Below are 13,419 nucleotides of genomic sequence, written 5' to 3'. Positions count from 1 at the left end.
AGCGGGCATGCTGCAGCCCTGCCCCCTCCCCTGCCCCTGCCCCAGGAACCCCGACGTCGCTGTGTGCCGAGGGGCCCAACAAGTGGAACCGAACACGTTCAGCCTTTGCCACATTGATACTGGTGTTTTCCACATCAGTATTCCAAGGGGAAGGAAGCAGAATTAGATTTAAGGAAAACACCTATCTGGCAGCAGGGGAAAAGGGCAGCTTAGGCTACACGTAGGGAGATCTTCCAGGAGCTACTGGAGTAGTTCACTGAAGGGCTTGGACGGAGACAATGGAGGCAACAACGGGTGCATGGGGACGTGCCCAAAGGGTGGCAAGAGGGAGAGTGTGCGGAGAAAAAGGCATTTAGGCTGCAGGATTTCATGATGAGATGGGTTGAGGGAAAAGGAATAGCCAGGTATGAATACTTAGTTTCTGGTCAGGGTCACTTAGGTGAATGGTATTGCAATTAAACAGCAGGAATTTTAGAAAGGAAGAGGGGGTTGGGAAGAAATCTATAAGCTCAGTTTTAGACAAGTTGAACCTAAGAAATCTTTGGGACATCCAGGTGGTCAGGTCGCTACCCTGACTCTCACTCTAGTCCCCAAACAAAAACTCCCGAGTTGAGAATCCTGGAGAGATTGGTGACATGGGATTTATGGTAGGAGAGAGTTAAGGGGAAAGCGGTGAACAGGCTCAGGTGCAGCAAGAATGAGAAAGGCTAAAAACTGCTCCTTGGGTTTGGCAACCAGGATAGGGTTCCTGGCACAGGTGTGAGTGGTGACAATGTGCAGTCAGAGAGAACAGCTAAGTCTTTTAGGAAGCTAACCTCTGAATAAAGAAGAGGGTGGACGCTAGAGGGTCACTTTTAACAGCTCTATTGGGAGTATAACGGACATGCTGTACACTGGACATATTTTAAGTGTACAATGCGATAAGCTGTGTCTTATCAACAATCAACATAATGACTGTACCCATCACCCCCAAAAGTTTCCTCCTGCCCGTTTGTAACCCTTCCCTCCAGCCTTTCCCTACCACCCCACATCATTAGGCAATCACTGATCAGCTTTCTGTTCTCACAGAACTTTGTATAAATGGAATTGTATACTATGTACTCTTTTATTTTTCTGGCTTCTTTCATTTAGGATAATTGAGATTAATTGAAGGTATTGCATATACAGTAGTATTCAGTTATAAGGCCATACCATAATTTGTTTACCATTCACCTACTGATGTTTCCAGTTTTTTCAAACAAGAGTTCATTTATTTATTTTTAGAGAGAGGGGTAGGGAGGGAGAAATAGAGGGTGAGAAACATCAGTATAAGAGAGAAACATTGATCGGTTGCTCCTGCACAGGCTCCGACTGGGGGCTGGATCCACAACCCAGGCATATGCCTTGACCAGGAATTGAACTGGTGACCTTTCGCATGGTGGAACAACACCCAACCAACCGAGCCTTACCAGTCAGGGCTGTTTCCAGTTTGGAGCTATTACCAATAAAGCTGCTATCAAAATCTATGAACAAGTCTTCCTATGGATATAGTTTCATTTCTCCTGGGTAAAAACCTAGCTGAGGAGGGCTGAGTCATATGGCAGGTTTTAAGAAACTACCAAACTATTTTCAAAAATGGCTGTACTATTTTACATTTGCCTTAGTAGTGTATATGATTTCCAGTTGCTCCACATCCTTTCTAACATTCGGTATGATCAGTCTTTGTAATTTCAGACATTCTGATAGTTGTATAGTAGTATGTCAATGTGCTGTTAATTTGCATTTTCCTAATGGCTAATAATATTGGTCACTTTTCATGTACTTATTTTTTGTCTGTAAATCTCCTTTGGTGAAATGTCTGTTCAAATCTTTTATAATCTAAGGCTGAAGTGACACTTCATTACTTTTACCATTTGAATCATTTTGACCATATTTTATTTGTCAGAAGCAAGACAGAAAGTCCAGCCCATATTCAATAGGAGGGGATTACACTAGGGCAGGGCTGGCGGGGGTCACCTTAGATGCTGCCAATGACAGATGGCCTTCCCTTTTCTCATGGAGTAAAATTTAATCTCCATATCCTGGTCTACAAAGGTCTGCAAGATCCAGCCCTGTCTTTTTGTTTATTATTTGGACATATTGAGCTCTTTTTTCTTGTAGAGCCTTAGAGTTGCTTTTCTGTCTACTGGGATGCTTTTATGTCCGATTTTTCCCATGGCTAATTGCTCCTTGTCATTCAGGTCTCAGCTTATAAATTACCTCCTCAGAAAAACCAACCTCAACCACCTAATCAATCAAGGTAGCCTCTCAATCACTCCTTATCACATCACCTGATTAAATCTCTATGTGGCACTTATACTATGTAAGCTTGAGTGTGGCAGGAAACTTGCCTCATTCATCATTATGTATCTAAAGCCTAGGACTAGAAAGTTTGTGTCTGGGTGTTGTTACAAACTCAGATATTTATTATGACATCTTGAAGTCTTGAGCTAGGTTGTGTAAAAGATTCTATCCCAAACCACAGAAAATATCTTCACAGTCATTATGGTTAATAGTTATATTAAAAAGCTTAAGATTTATATATACAAGTAGGACATTTCATTAAAAGGAAGAGGTATATGAGGGAAAGGTGGAAAGAAAAATTATGAGAGGGAGATTTAGTCAATTTAGTGTTTCCCCTAACATTTAGTGTTAGGGGAAAGTACCAACATAGCCCCCTTACTTAATCCCCAGGCTTTATAATTTTATTAGGAAGGATAAGGAAATCACCATGCATAACAAAATTGGAGAAGCACAGTATGCTTTATGTAATGAGGTTCTGACTCTACTAAGCACTGTAGTTATGCTCAAAAGAGAGAAGTGGATTGGAATAGTCTAGGGAGGAAGTGAGACTTGAGCTAAAATTTGCAATGGACTAGGAGGAAAGGAACAGCCTTCCATAAGAGGAAAAGAACTGGGGGGAAATTCTGAGGCTTGACAGAAAGGCATCCTTGCCTTGAAGACACCTGTGGTCCAGGACCAGAAGAAGGGGTTCAATACTGTGGGAGAAACAAAGGGCTTCAGCTGTGGCCCAGGAGCAAGTGAGGGAGGTTTTGGGGTAACTTGCCAGTGGACAGCTACCTAAATCAAAGGCTTTACTCAAGTATTTCTTATTTAGCTATGGCTAGAGAATATTATTAAAGATCTTGAAAACCGGGCTTATGTTGAGAATTTTGATACATCAGTTAATCTGATCAGAATGGACTAGATTGGGAGGACACAGAAATGGCTTCAACTATGCTCCCTGGAGTAGCTTTAGATTTTATCTAGAGTTTCTGTCTGATTAGGAGGGAATTGCTATGTTTATTGTAGCACCTTACCTAGGACAGAGAAAACTTAAATTTTCCATATCAAAGAATTAGGAGGCAGCTTTGGATATTATGGGGATATTCAAGCCTCCCAGTTGATACTTGCTGTGACTCTTGCATGCTTCCCACTCTTCCTTTTAGCTTTGGGAGCTGAACTATTAAGAGATGATATGAGCTCGATGGGATGCTTATTACTCTGCCTTCCTCTTCTCCACTAGCCTTAAAAAAGTCTTTCGATAATTTTAAACATTTGGAAATAGGCATAAAGTGAAGGAGATTTTCAAATTAGTGTTGTAGAAAGAGTGGCTGAGCATTTGAGTTTGAAAGCTGGTGCTGTCACTAGTCTGGTGCGCTGTAATTATTTACTATGTTTTTTGTGCTCTGTTTTACTATAGGCAAAATCTGAAATCGTTAAAGAGTTTCTCAAGCCAGACACCTAATGTCTTTTAATGCCCGAGGCAATGCCGCAAAATGAGTAACAGTCTGGCTCCAAATGCCACAGAGTCCCATTAAGAAAATCCGGTCCCTAAGGATCCTTCCAACTTCAAGCATTTCAAGACTCCACTTGGTTAAGGGGGCACTACACTGCAGACCATGGCCTCCCAACCTCACCAATAGCTAACTAATCACTCAGGTTTTGACTTAATATTTCACTTCTCTGATACCTTCCCTGGTGCCCACACCAATCTTTTTGTTATTATTGTTTTATTATTACTTGTTTGTCTGCCTGTCCCCTCCATCACGTGTTAAATCCACAATGGCAGGGTCGGTGGCTATTGCTGGGGTCACAGTAGCACACAGTAAAAACTTTTTAAATCGACAAATGAAGTGCTAATGAAGTGACAATCCGGGCGAGCGCGCGCGGACCCGGGACGAGACACCAACCTCCGTAACTTCCGCTCCTGCACGCTCCTCTAGGCGCCCCTTCTCCTTGCCTGTGTTTTGTTTCCGGCGTTTCAATAAAGTTCGAGTCGGCTCTCGAAAAACCAGTCCTTCCGGGAAAATGGCGACTCCCTCTCGAGCCCCGGAGTCCCCGCCGGCCGCGGATCCGGCGCTAGCCGCGGGGGCTGCCGAAGAAGACGAGTGCTCACCACCCCCCCAGCCTCAGCCCCCGCAGAATGTCCTTGCCGCCCCGCGGCTTCGAGCCCCAAGCTCCCGAGGACTTGGGGCAGCGGAGTTTGGCGGAGCTGCAGGAGATGTTGAAGCGCCAGGAGAGACTTTTGCGCAACGTGTAAGCTTGGGTGCCGCCGAGCCACCGCCAGGTTCCTTCGGCTCGGGCTCCCTGGGACGCGTCCCCCCCTTCCCCAGCCCCATTCCCTTCCCTGGAAGGTGACCTTGCCCCCGTCAGCGACATTCCAGCCCCGCGGGCGAACGGACGGCCTACAGCCGCAGAGCCGGCCGCGTCCTGGCCCGGCGCTGCCGCCCGTGGCGCTGGCTCAGGTGCGGAGCCGCGGCTTCGCGAGTCAGCTCCTCATGAGCTCCTCGTAGGCTCCCTAACTCCTGTCCCAAACAGCTTGTCAGTTTCATCTCTAGATCCTGTTTTTACAGGAACCGTTGGAATGGGAAAGAGTGGGACATAGAGTGGTTTCTTAGGCAGAGAAAGTGTGACTCTCACTCAGTTGGCAGACTTCATGGATTATAGCAGGGGCGCGATGATTTTAACAGGAAACCCAAATGAGCTTGGCGCAGGGTGCTTCGAAGGAGTAAGAGGCAGAACCCAGTAGGAGGGTATTTTCAGAGAGTTTTCCAGAAAAGAGGTTGTAAGAAAGTGAACTAGAAAAGTAATTGTGGGGTTGGGGAAACTACATCAGGCTTGGAATACTTGGAGTAGGTAGCTGACAGAGATGGCTGAGTTTTGCGGGAGGGGAGTAGACCCGCGGTTGTTTTTAGTTAGGTTTAGTGCCGAGTTGCGGGGAGAGGTCATCCTGCCTAGTTCAAAGCTGGAGAAGTGGACATGAGGCTCAAGCTTTGAGATGAGATGAGAAGCGAAGAGAAGGCTAGGAAACTAGAGGGATCCCACCTGGAGGGGCCGTTAATAGTGGAAATCGTGAGAATGAATGTAGTGTCAGAGAAAGAATGTAGGGCCTGAGTGTAACCTTCCCTCCCCATTTATTGTATGGCTAACACAAGGGGAATCAGAAAAGGAACTTGATCGCTCAGCAAACGGGACAAATGATCACTTGGGGGCTTCTTAGTCGACACAAGTATTTTGACTTCTTGAGAATGGGTTTTTGATGTATAGCAGCAAATTAACATTTTGGTCTCAGGACCCCTTTCTAGTTTTAAGACTTACCGAGTATCCCAAAGAGTTCTTGTTGTATCTATCGCTACTTGTCCGTGTATTAGGAATTACAAGTGAGAAATCTTTAAAATACAAGAATACACAAGCTCACATATTATATTAGCCAGCACAGCAATGATAGTCACACATCTTGTCGCTTCTGGAAAACTCCACTGCACCCATGTGAGAAAGTTAGAGTGAAAATGGCAAATTGTGTCTTACTATTATTATGAAAATACTTTGGCCTTGTAGACCCATCCACCTCCCCTCCTCAGGAAGGTCCTGGAGATCATATTTTTAAAAACTGTTGATTTTTAGAATGTCTTATGTCAGTATATGCTTAAAACACTTTTGCTGAAACCCCAATTAAATGAGCCAAATGAGGCATATTCCCTATTCTCCCTTGATCCCTTTGTTTTGGAGGGTATTTGGATAATTACGTTTCTGCTTCCGGGCAGTTGAAAGTCAGATTTTTTTAAAACTTAAAGATTGATTTTTCTCCCTTTGAAGGTAATGCTTTTTCTTTATATCTCAAGTTTAAAAACATCGTTCTAATGTACACATGTTCTTTTCCATTTGACAGAAAATTCATTTGCAGATTGCCCGACAACGGTAAAAAGATCTTAGACTCTGTTGCCAAACTGAAAGCTGCCATTGCAGAACGTGAAGAAGTTAGAGGAAAACGCGACCTGTTTAATCCTGTTAGTTTAGACTGTAAGCCAAGGCAAAAAGCAATTGCAGTTGATGTGGACATAGATAAGGCCCAGAATTCTGACCAGATACTTGATTCTTCATCACTGGTTCCTGGCTGTTCTTCTGTAGACAACATCACGTCATCTGAAACAACCTCACAACAGGAACTGGTACATTCTATTCACAAAGGTGATGAAGAGGCTCCTGAGGTTGGATACACAGTGAACGAGTGCCCAGGTTCCAGCAGCAGAGCCAGTGCGCCTTCCTCACCCAAAGCTAGTGAGCGTCTCCCTCAGCGTCGTGTGTCAGGTCAAGCAGAAGACAACTCCAGCAGCTCTGACGACCTATTTATTGATAAGTTACAAAGGATCACCATTGCAGACCCAAGTGAACGCCACTCAGAAGAAAACACAAGGACTGAGAGCCTGCCAGGCCTTTGTACTGGGACACAGAAGAAGCCTCATTACATGGAAGTGCTAGACATGCGAGCCAAAAACCCAGTGCCCCCAGCACGTAAATTTAAACTCAATGTGTAAGTACCATTGGAAACAGACCTGTCATAGGAACATAATATTTGTTAAACTCAAAAAATTGGGAGAATGCTTTAAAGTTCAGTGGACTTTGGTTGAAAATTACTTGTAGTTTAGGGACGAGCATATTGGCGAAACAGTGAGACCAGCCTGGCTGGAGTGAAGGATTCATGTTGAAAAATACTTCAATATTTTAGCTAAGTCCTTCAGAAAGGTTTTAAATAGCAGATGGAGTATTAAATTTCAGGATACTTAGCCAGTGTTTCATAATAAACAGAGTTAGAGAATCTATTATGATTTTTTTTCAGAACCATTTTCTTGTATACGGCTCCGCTCTTTGATTAGACTGCCAGCTAAGGAAAAAGCAATAGCAGAAGCTGATAGACTGTCTCAGCAAAAAGTACTTGTGTGCCCCCCGGGTAAGCAGCAGGTGCTGTGGTGACACAGAAGTAAAGATTCTCATCAAAGAGTTTAGGACCTAGATGAGGACCCGGGACTTACACACTTGGGAGAATATTAAACCATATAACAACTTCAGAGGGAGGGAAGCTGAGAAGGGGTTAAAAATAACCGAAAACAGATCGAGGCAGGAGGGGACAAACAACTCTGCTTCTAAGTTCCTTTTTATAGTTTCTGAGACCTTCAGAAAAAGAAAAGCCCTTTGAGGAGAAAAGAATGTTAGTATGCAGATGTAACATTCAAGTCAGGCAGTAGCAACTGGTACCAGCCTAGATTTACAAGGATGTAACATTATCAGATACAAAGTGGACTACTGACTTTCTTTGAAAAACTGAAGAACTCTAGTTAAAAATACCTAAAACCATTTTTGTTATTATAAAGAAACTTTAAAGTTTAATCCTACCCCAATTTAACCCCAAACATTTTATTTCTTTGGTCTAATAAACCAGGATTACATCGCATTAATTTGTATTTAGGAGTAAAATTAATCTTTGATTAAATTTCATCTTGTGTGCAGAGAAGTATCTGTCCTCACTACTAGGAAAACAGAAAAGCATAAGCATTATTTAGTCAGTAAATATAATAGAGAATACCCTGATCCCAGTTTTATATTGTCATTGAGCTGGAAAGGGACGGGGAGGGGAGGGAATAGCAGTGAGGGCCACCAACAGCTAAGGGCGTTGAAAAGACAGAGCCCCTGTGCAGTCAGAGCAGGTCGGGGAAGGCCGGGCCCTGACAGTCGGTGACCACAGGCCAATGGGGACGGAGGGGAGCCTGAACGGCGGCTTGGAGGTTGGAAAGGGGAATCAAGTAGTGTCCTTTGGTTCCTGTACTGCTCTTCCCTCGGCCTCCTACCTGTTCTGGCTCCGTTACCACTTGGATGCTGAAGGCTGCCCCTCATCTGCCTCTAGCTGAGGTCTTTCTAGAACTTGAGATTTACGTTGCTAGTTACCTGTGAAACGTGACTGTGTGGGTGTCCATGGCACCTTAGGTTTATTGTGTGCAAAGTGAAACTCTTTTTTTTCCCCAAACTGCCTTTCTCCCATATCCCTTAAGTTATTAGTGTCACTTCTTTGTTTTTTCCCCAAGGTGTCTTCCTTTTTCCTTATCACTGTACCTTCTTGCCACAGAGACCTATGTAATATATCTCCTTGACCTTCATCACTGATCACGCTTCATTCTCTTAAGGGAGGGCTGTCATCCGTCTCTTGGGCTATAACTATGGTCTCCTTAGCCTCAAGTCTTAATTCTTTACCAGTCCACCTCCTCCACTGCTGCTAGAGCGAAATTTGTAAAATGCAACTTGGAACCTGCTACATAGAATAGAACTCTTGACTGTGGCCTGACCCAGCCTACTTCCTAGGCCTATCTGGCTGGCTTTTTCTGTACCCCCTCTCTTACACCTCCTGTGTGCCACAGTCATGGGCCTCCCATGGCTGGGGTGCACTTTCCCCTCATTTACCTGAGGGGCACGTATTCCAAGACTCCTGAGATTTCAGCGTTTAGATGTTTTTCTGATAGCCTCACTGTCTCCCATTAGAACTGGCCAATTCCTTCTGTATGTTCCCGTGTACAATGCATAGATGTGAGTCATGGTACCAGCAGAATTGTACAGGGTGGAGTAAAAGTAGGTTTACAGTTGTTTGGAAAATAACAATACGAGAATAAACTCTGTTTAGCATACATGTAACTGTAAACCTACTTTTACCCCACCCTAGGTTGCACTGAAACGGTTGACAATTTTATTTCCCTCTACCGGAGAGTAAGCAAATATTTTTTGAATGAAAAGATAAAATGAAAAGTTATAGCTTCAATTCAAGTATAAAGTTTGAAGAGAGACGGAAAGGGCAAAGAGCTAAGGTTGAAAGCCACTTTTGTTATGTGTGAATGTTCTAAATGTATGTATATAGAAAGATGGCGTACATTTTCCCTCCTTCAGGTTACCTTCAAAACAGAACAATTCATCCAGTCACCAGCAAAGAAGCGGGTCTCCCATTTCCTCAGAGGAGAGGCGGCGCAGGGATAAGCAGCATCTTGATGACATCACAGCAGCTCGGCTTCTACCACTTCACCATATGCCTACACAGCTGCTCTCCATAGAAGAATCTTTGGCACTTCAGCAACAGCAGAAAAAGAGTTATGAGGTATTTAAGAGTATTAATTGTTCCCTGTCTGTATGTCGGATGCTGCTTGCATAAGTCAGAATTTACTTCAGGTAGTTCCAGGAGGACAGGATTTAACAGAGCAATTAGGTGCTAGAGAAATGATCCGTTAATGCCATTAGCTCTCAGATGTGTGCCTCGAGTTTTAAAAGTCTTGAAGTTGCTAGAGCTGGAGGAAGCAGTTCTGGTAAAGAATTAAGGCTTGAGGCTAAACAGACCAAAGTTACAGCCCAAAAGAGGGAAGACAGCCCTCCCTTAAGAAGATGAAGATAAGCGTGACCAGTGATGAAGGTCGAGGAGATGATCACAGCTCCCTGCCACATCAGACTGACATTTGCCAGGAAATGTGAGGAGACTACTGCAAAATTTCACATCTCTGAAAGCCCATGCCATTAGGATAGTAGTAGTATCACTTCTCATGTCTTTTACCTTATAAAACCCATGTGAGAGCTTCTGAGTGGTGGAATCTAACTGAGAACCCTGCAAAGACAGTCAGGAAAATCTGGTTTCCAGCTTCCGTCTCCTCTGATACATGGGAGACCATAAACGGCGTGGGGGAACAGTGCTGTGTTGCCAGCAATTGGATACTAAACTTAAAAGCCTAATCTGCAAACCCTTGTGAAGATGGGAGAATCTTGTATGTTTAGTGACTTAATCAAGTTTGTATAGGACTGTCTTCAAAGATCTGTATGTTCTACATAGAACTTTAAACATATAAATTTACCATTTGTGTACCAAATAAAGAGAAACGTGTTAGAACCATAATGAGAAAAGAAAGGGTTCGTTACAGTTAGTAATAACTTGAACCTCTGGGGAAACAGCAGCCTAACTTCCTAGTATTGCTTAGTTATATATTAATCAGGTATAATACACCAGTTACTATAAAACCAGGCTGTTCTGCCTTGGCTTTTCCGACATGCTCAGTTGGCATGGATTAACATTTTCAAAGCACTTTTTAAAGCCATTTTTCTTCCTCTTGGTGCGTTAAAATTATTGCCTACTTACAGCTGTACCATTGATGAATTGTTTTTTAAATGGTCTATATGGTCTTAACTGCCTATTCTAAGACATTTTTAGGTTGAATAATGAACATCCTTCAGTTTGAAGTTGACTTCCTTGGCAGAGTAGTAGCAGCAGCTCCCCCTTTAGTTTTACCTTTCTGTAACACTCACGGCCTGCGGGGATGGACATAAAGAAGTTCAGGTGGTCTGGGAGAAAGCACGAGAAACGTAAAGAGCTGAACTAGAAATGAGCATTGCCACCTGCCGTCAGTTGATAGTAATGTCCTTGGGTGTATATGAACACATTGCCAGTGTCTGGTATTTACTTGGACTTTTTGCTGCATAGTAGTTTCCAAGGGACTTTATTTGGAGAAGGATAGTTAGCTTTTTAGTATTAATTTTTTGATTTACATTGTGGCATTGAAATGTAACTCCTAAGTCTAGAAGTCATGATCTAATCTAGGAAAGATGATTGCCAGTTGGAGAATCAGCACAGCATGAGTAATGTTTGACATTTGATAGCCCAGATTGTTGTGTGAGTTTATACGTGTGTGTGCCCACATACCTAAAAATATATCCATGTTTATAACTGTTGTGGAGCTAAGCTGACTACTCAGTTTGTCATGTATAAGTGGGACATTTCCATACCCTGTTTATTAATGGATGCCTGTAACTACAACTGCAGCAGGCTCGCAGCTCATGGCATCGCCCTGTTGTGTCTGCAGAGGACACGGTTGCCAGGCTCATTGTATTGCTGTAGAACACTAGGTGGAGTGGCATTCTTCTGTATCCTCATTCTGTTTCAGTGACTTCCTATTGAAAAATTGTAGGGAAAAGATGTGTGTAACTTTTTGTTTTATGTTTTGTTTTAAAGGAGATGCAAGCCAAGCTCGCAGCACAAAAATTAGCTGAAAGACTGAATATTAAAATGCAGAGCTATAATCCAGAAGGGGAGACTTCGAGGAAATACCGAGAAGTAAGGGATGAAGATGACAATCAGTCCTCTGATGATGAATTCTGAAGATGGACATTGGGATACAGTCCTAACACTCTGCCTGCTGAGATGTCATTATCTTACATCAGACTTTCTAACAAGTATCAAGATCAGTGTCAGACATTGTTGAGGGAAATAATTTTATAAAGTTACACAAAGATAGCTATAAAAATAGCCCAGTTTGTCGTCTTTCAGAAGATAACTTTCATGTGGTTGAAAAGTTTAATATTTGAATATGGTGTTTAATCACATTGTATTAAAGTTTTGCAGTATGTTGTATTGTTTGATATTTTAGTGTATAGGAGAGCACATTTTTTTCTGTAAGCCAGATGAAAGCAGGTAACTTTTTTCCCCTCCTTCTTACCTCTATCAAATATCTTGCCTTTCAGTGAAATATTTAGTTGTCCCAGTCATCGCCTAAAATGAATTAGGAAGATACAGTTCTCTAATTTTTTGAGTAATGAAGGGAGCAGTGTAAAGAATTTTATGCATGTCTGCATGGAGTTATTGAGGAATTGGATGTGAAATACCTAGGAAGACACCAGAAAAATGCTTAAATGTTTGTTTCCTTCTTCTGTCTTCCCTTGGAAGATTGTTATCTTCTGATTACAAATAAGGAGTACAGTTGACCCTTGAACAATGTGGGGGTGAAGGGTGCCGGCCTGCTCAGTAGAAAAGTGTGTGTAACTACATACTTATAGTTGATGCTGGAGGATGGTTGGTCTTTCTAAGTGACCAGATTTGCCCAGAGTAACATGAAATGTTGGAAAGTAAGATGGCTGATGAAGGTGAAGGGAGTAGCTGTTCTTACGCTTGACCTGACTTGAGGTCATTGCTATTAACAGATGATCGGTTCAGTTTGGTAAAAAAAAAACAAAACTTTTTTTTTTAAGCCAGAATTGAATTATTGTCAATAAATTGTCCCCCTCCCAAAACAAAGCATACATACGTAGGCTACAGAAACCTCAATCTATATATACATGTTTATGTAACCTGAACGGATTATATGATTGTCTCCAGAGAAATTAATAACATTATCAAAGATTTCTTTAATATGTTGGGGCCTTTAAACAGTGTTGAAAGCAAGAATAAAATACTAATTAGAGGAACTTCAAAATGTTAATGGTGATGTTTTACTGGTACTTAATAACTTACTTTACAAGAGACTTTTCCTATATTTAATTTGATGGAAATACGTTTAGGTCAGATGTACATGGGAGAGGAAGGGCTCCATTCTGTGTCGTGCACTTCCAGGTGTAGCTCCTGCTTCCCATCCCCCTTGCCTCCAGAAAAGCAAATGTAAAACTACAGTGAGCTAATGATTTCAATATCTTTAGTTATTAAAACTTAGAAAATGATTTCACAACATAATTATTTGATGTTCTTTTGTTACAGAATGAAATAATTACATGTTATTTCTGGGAAGTTGGGTAATATGAAGGGGCTCACATCATAAACATACAATTCCTATGATTCTACCCAAAGAGCGTCTGTGAACATTTGGGTATATGTTGTTTTACATATTTTTTTCTATGCATACATACATTTATATTTTCAGTAGTGCAATCATACTATATGTTTATGTTTATATTTTCATTTGCCTTTATATTTTCAGTAGTGCAATCATCCTATACATTAACTCACAGTTTGCTCTATATATTGTAAACATTTTCCCATATTAAATATTTTGCATTTTAGATAGCTGCAGAATAACCCCATTTATTGGTGTACTGTAACTTTTAAAATCAACTTATTTTCTATTAGTTTGATTGTAATGCAACTCTAAATAATGATGCAATCAACATCTTACAATACAATCACATCTGTGCAAAAATAACTTCCAGAAGATCCTTTTCCAGAAGTGAAATTGTTAGATGAAAGGTAAGTTTTTGAGAATCTTGATACATATCACTGATCACAAAGACTGTGTCCTTTTACATTCCAACTAGCAATATATCGAACTCCCAGAATTG

General features: G+C 41.9%; 1 protein-coding gene across 2 annotated transcripts in view; it reads left to right on the top strand.

The window, feature by feature from the left end:
- Positions 1–12,817, top strand: part of MYZAP (myocardial zonula adherens protein) — a 112,279-nt gene extending 99,462 nt beyond the window's left edge. Inside the window, exons 1-4 of one of the 2 annotated variants that reach the window (XM_054565366.1) lie at positions 4,289–4,557; positions 6,191–6,832; positions 9,229–9,433; positions 11,327–12,817. In XM_054565366.1, coding sequence (XP_054421341.1) covers positions 4,445–4,557; positions 6,191–6,832; positions 9,229–9,433; positions 11,327–11,473 — 1,107 coding nt within the window. In that variant the 5' untranslated portion in view covers positions 4,289–4,444 and the 3' untranslated portion in view covers positions 11,474–12,817. Of the gene's footprint in view, positions 1–4,288; positions 4,558–6,190; positions 6,833–9,228; positions 9,434–11,326 lie in introns of those variants that run through there. The other variant, XM_054565367.1, reaches the window with a different exon arrangement.
- Positions 12,818–13,419: the final 602 nt, after the last annotated feature.

The sequence above is a fragment of the Pteronotus mesoamericanus genome, unplaced genomic scaffold, assembly GCF_021234165.1.
Source record: "Pteronotus mesoamericanus isolate MK-2021 breed Mesoamerican mustached bat unplaced genomic scaffold, CSHL_Meso_final contig_164, whole genome shotgun sequence".
NCBI classification, from domain to species: Eukaryota; Metazoa; Chordata; class Mammalia; order Chiroptera; family Mormoopidae; genus Pteronotus; species Pteronotus mesoamericanus.
This window is presented reverse-complemented; position numbering and strand designations above follow the sequence as displayed.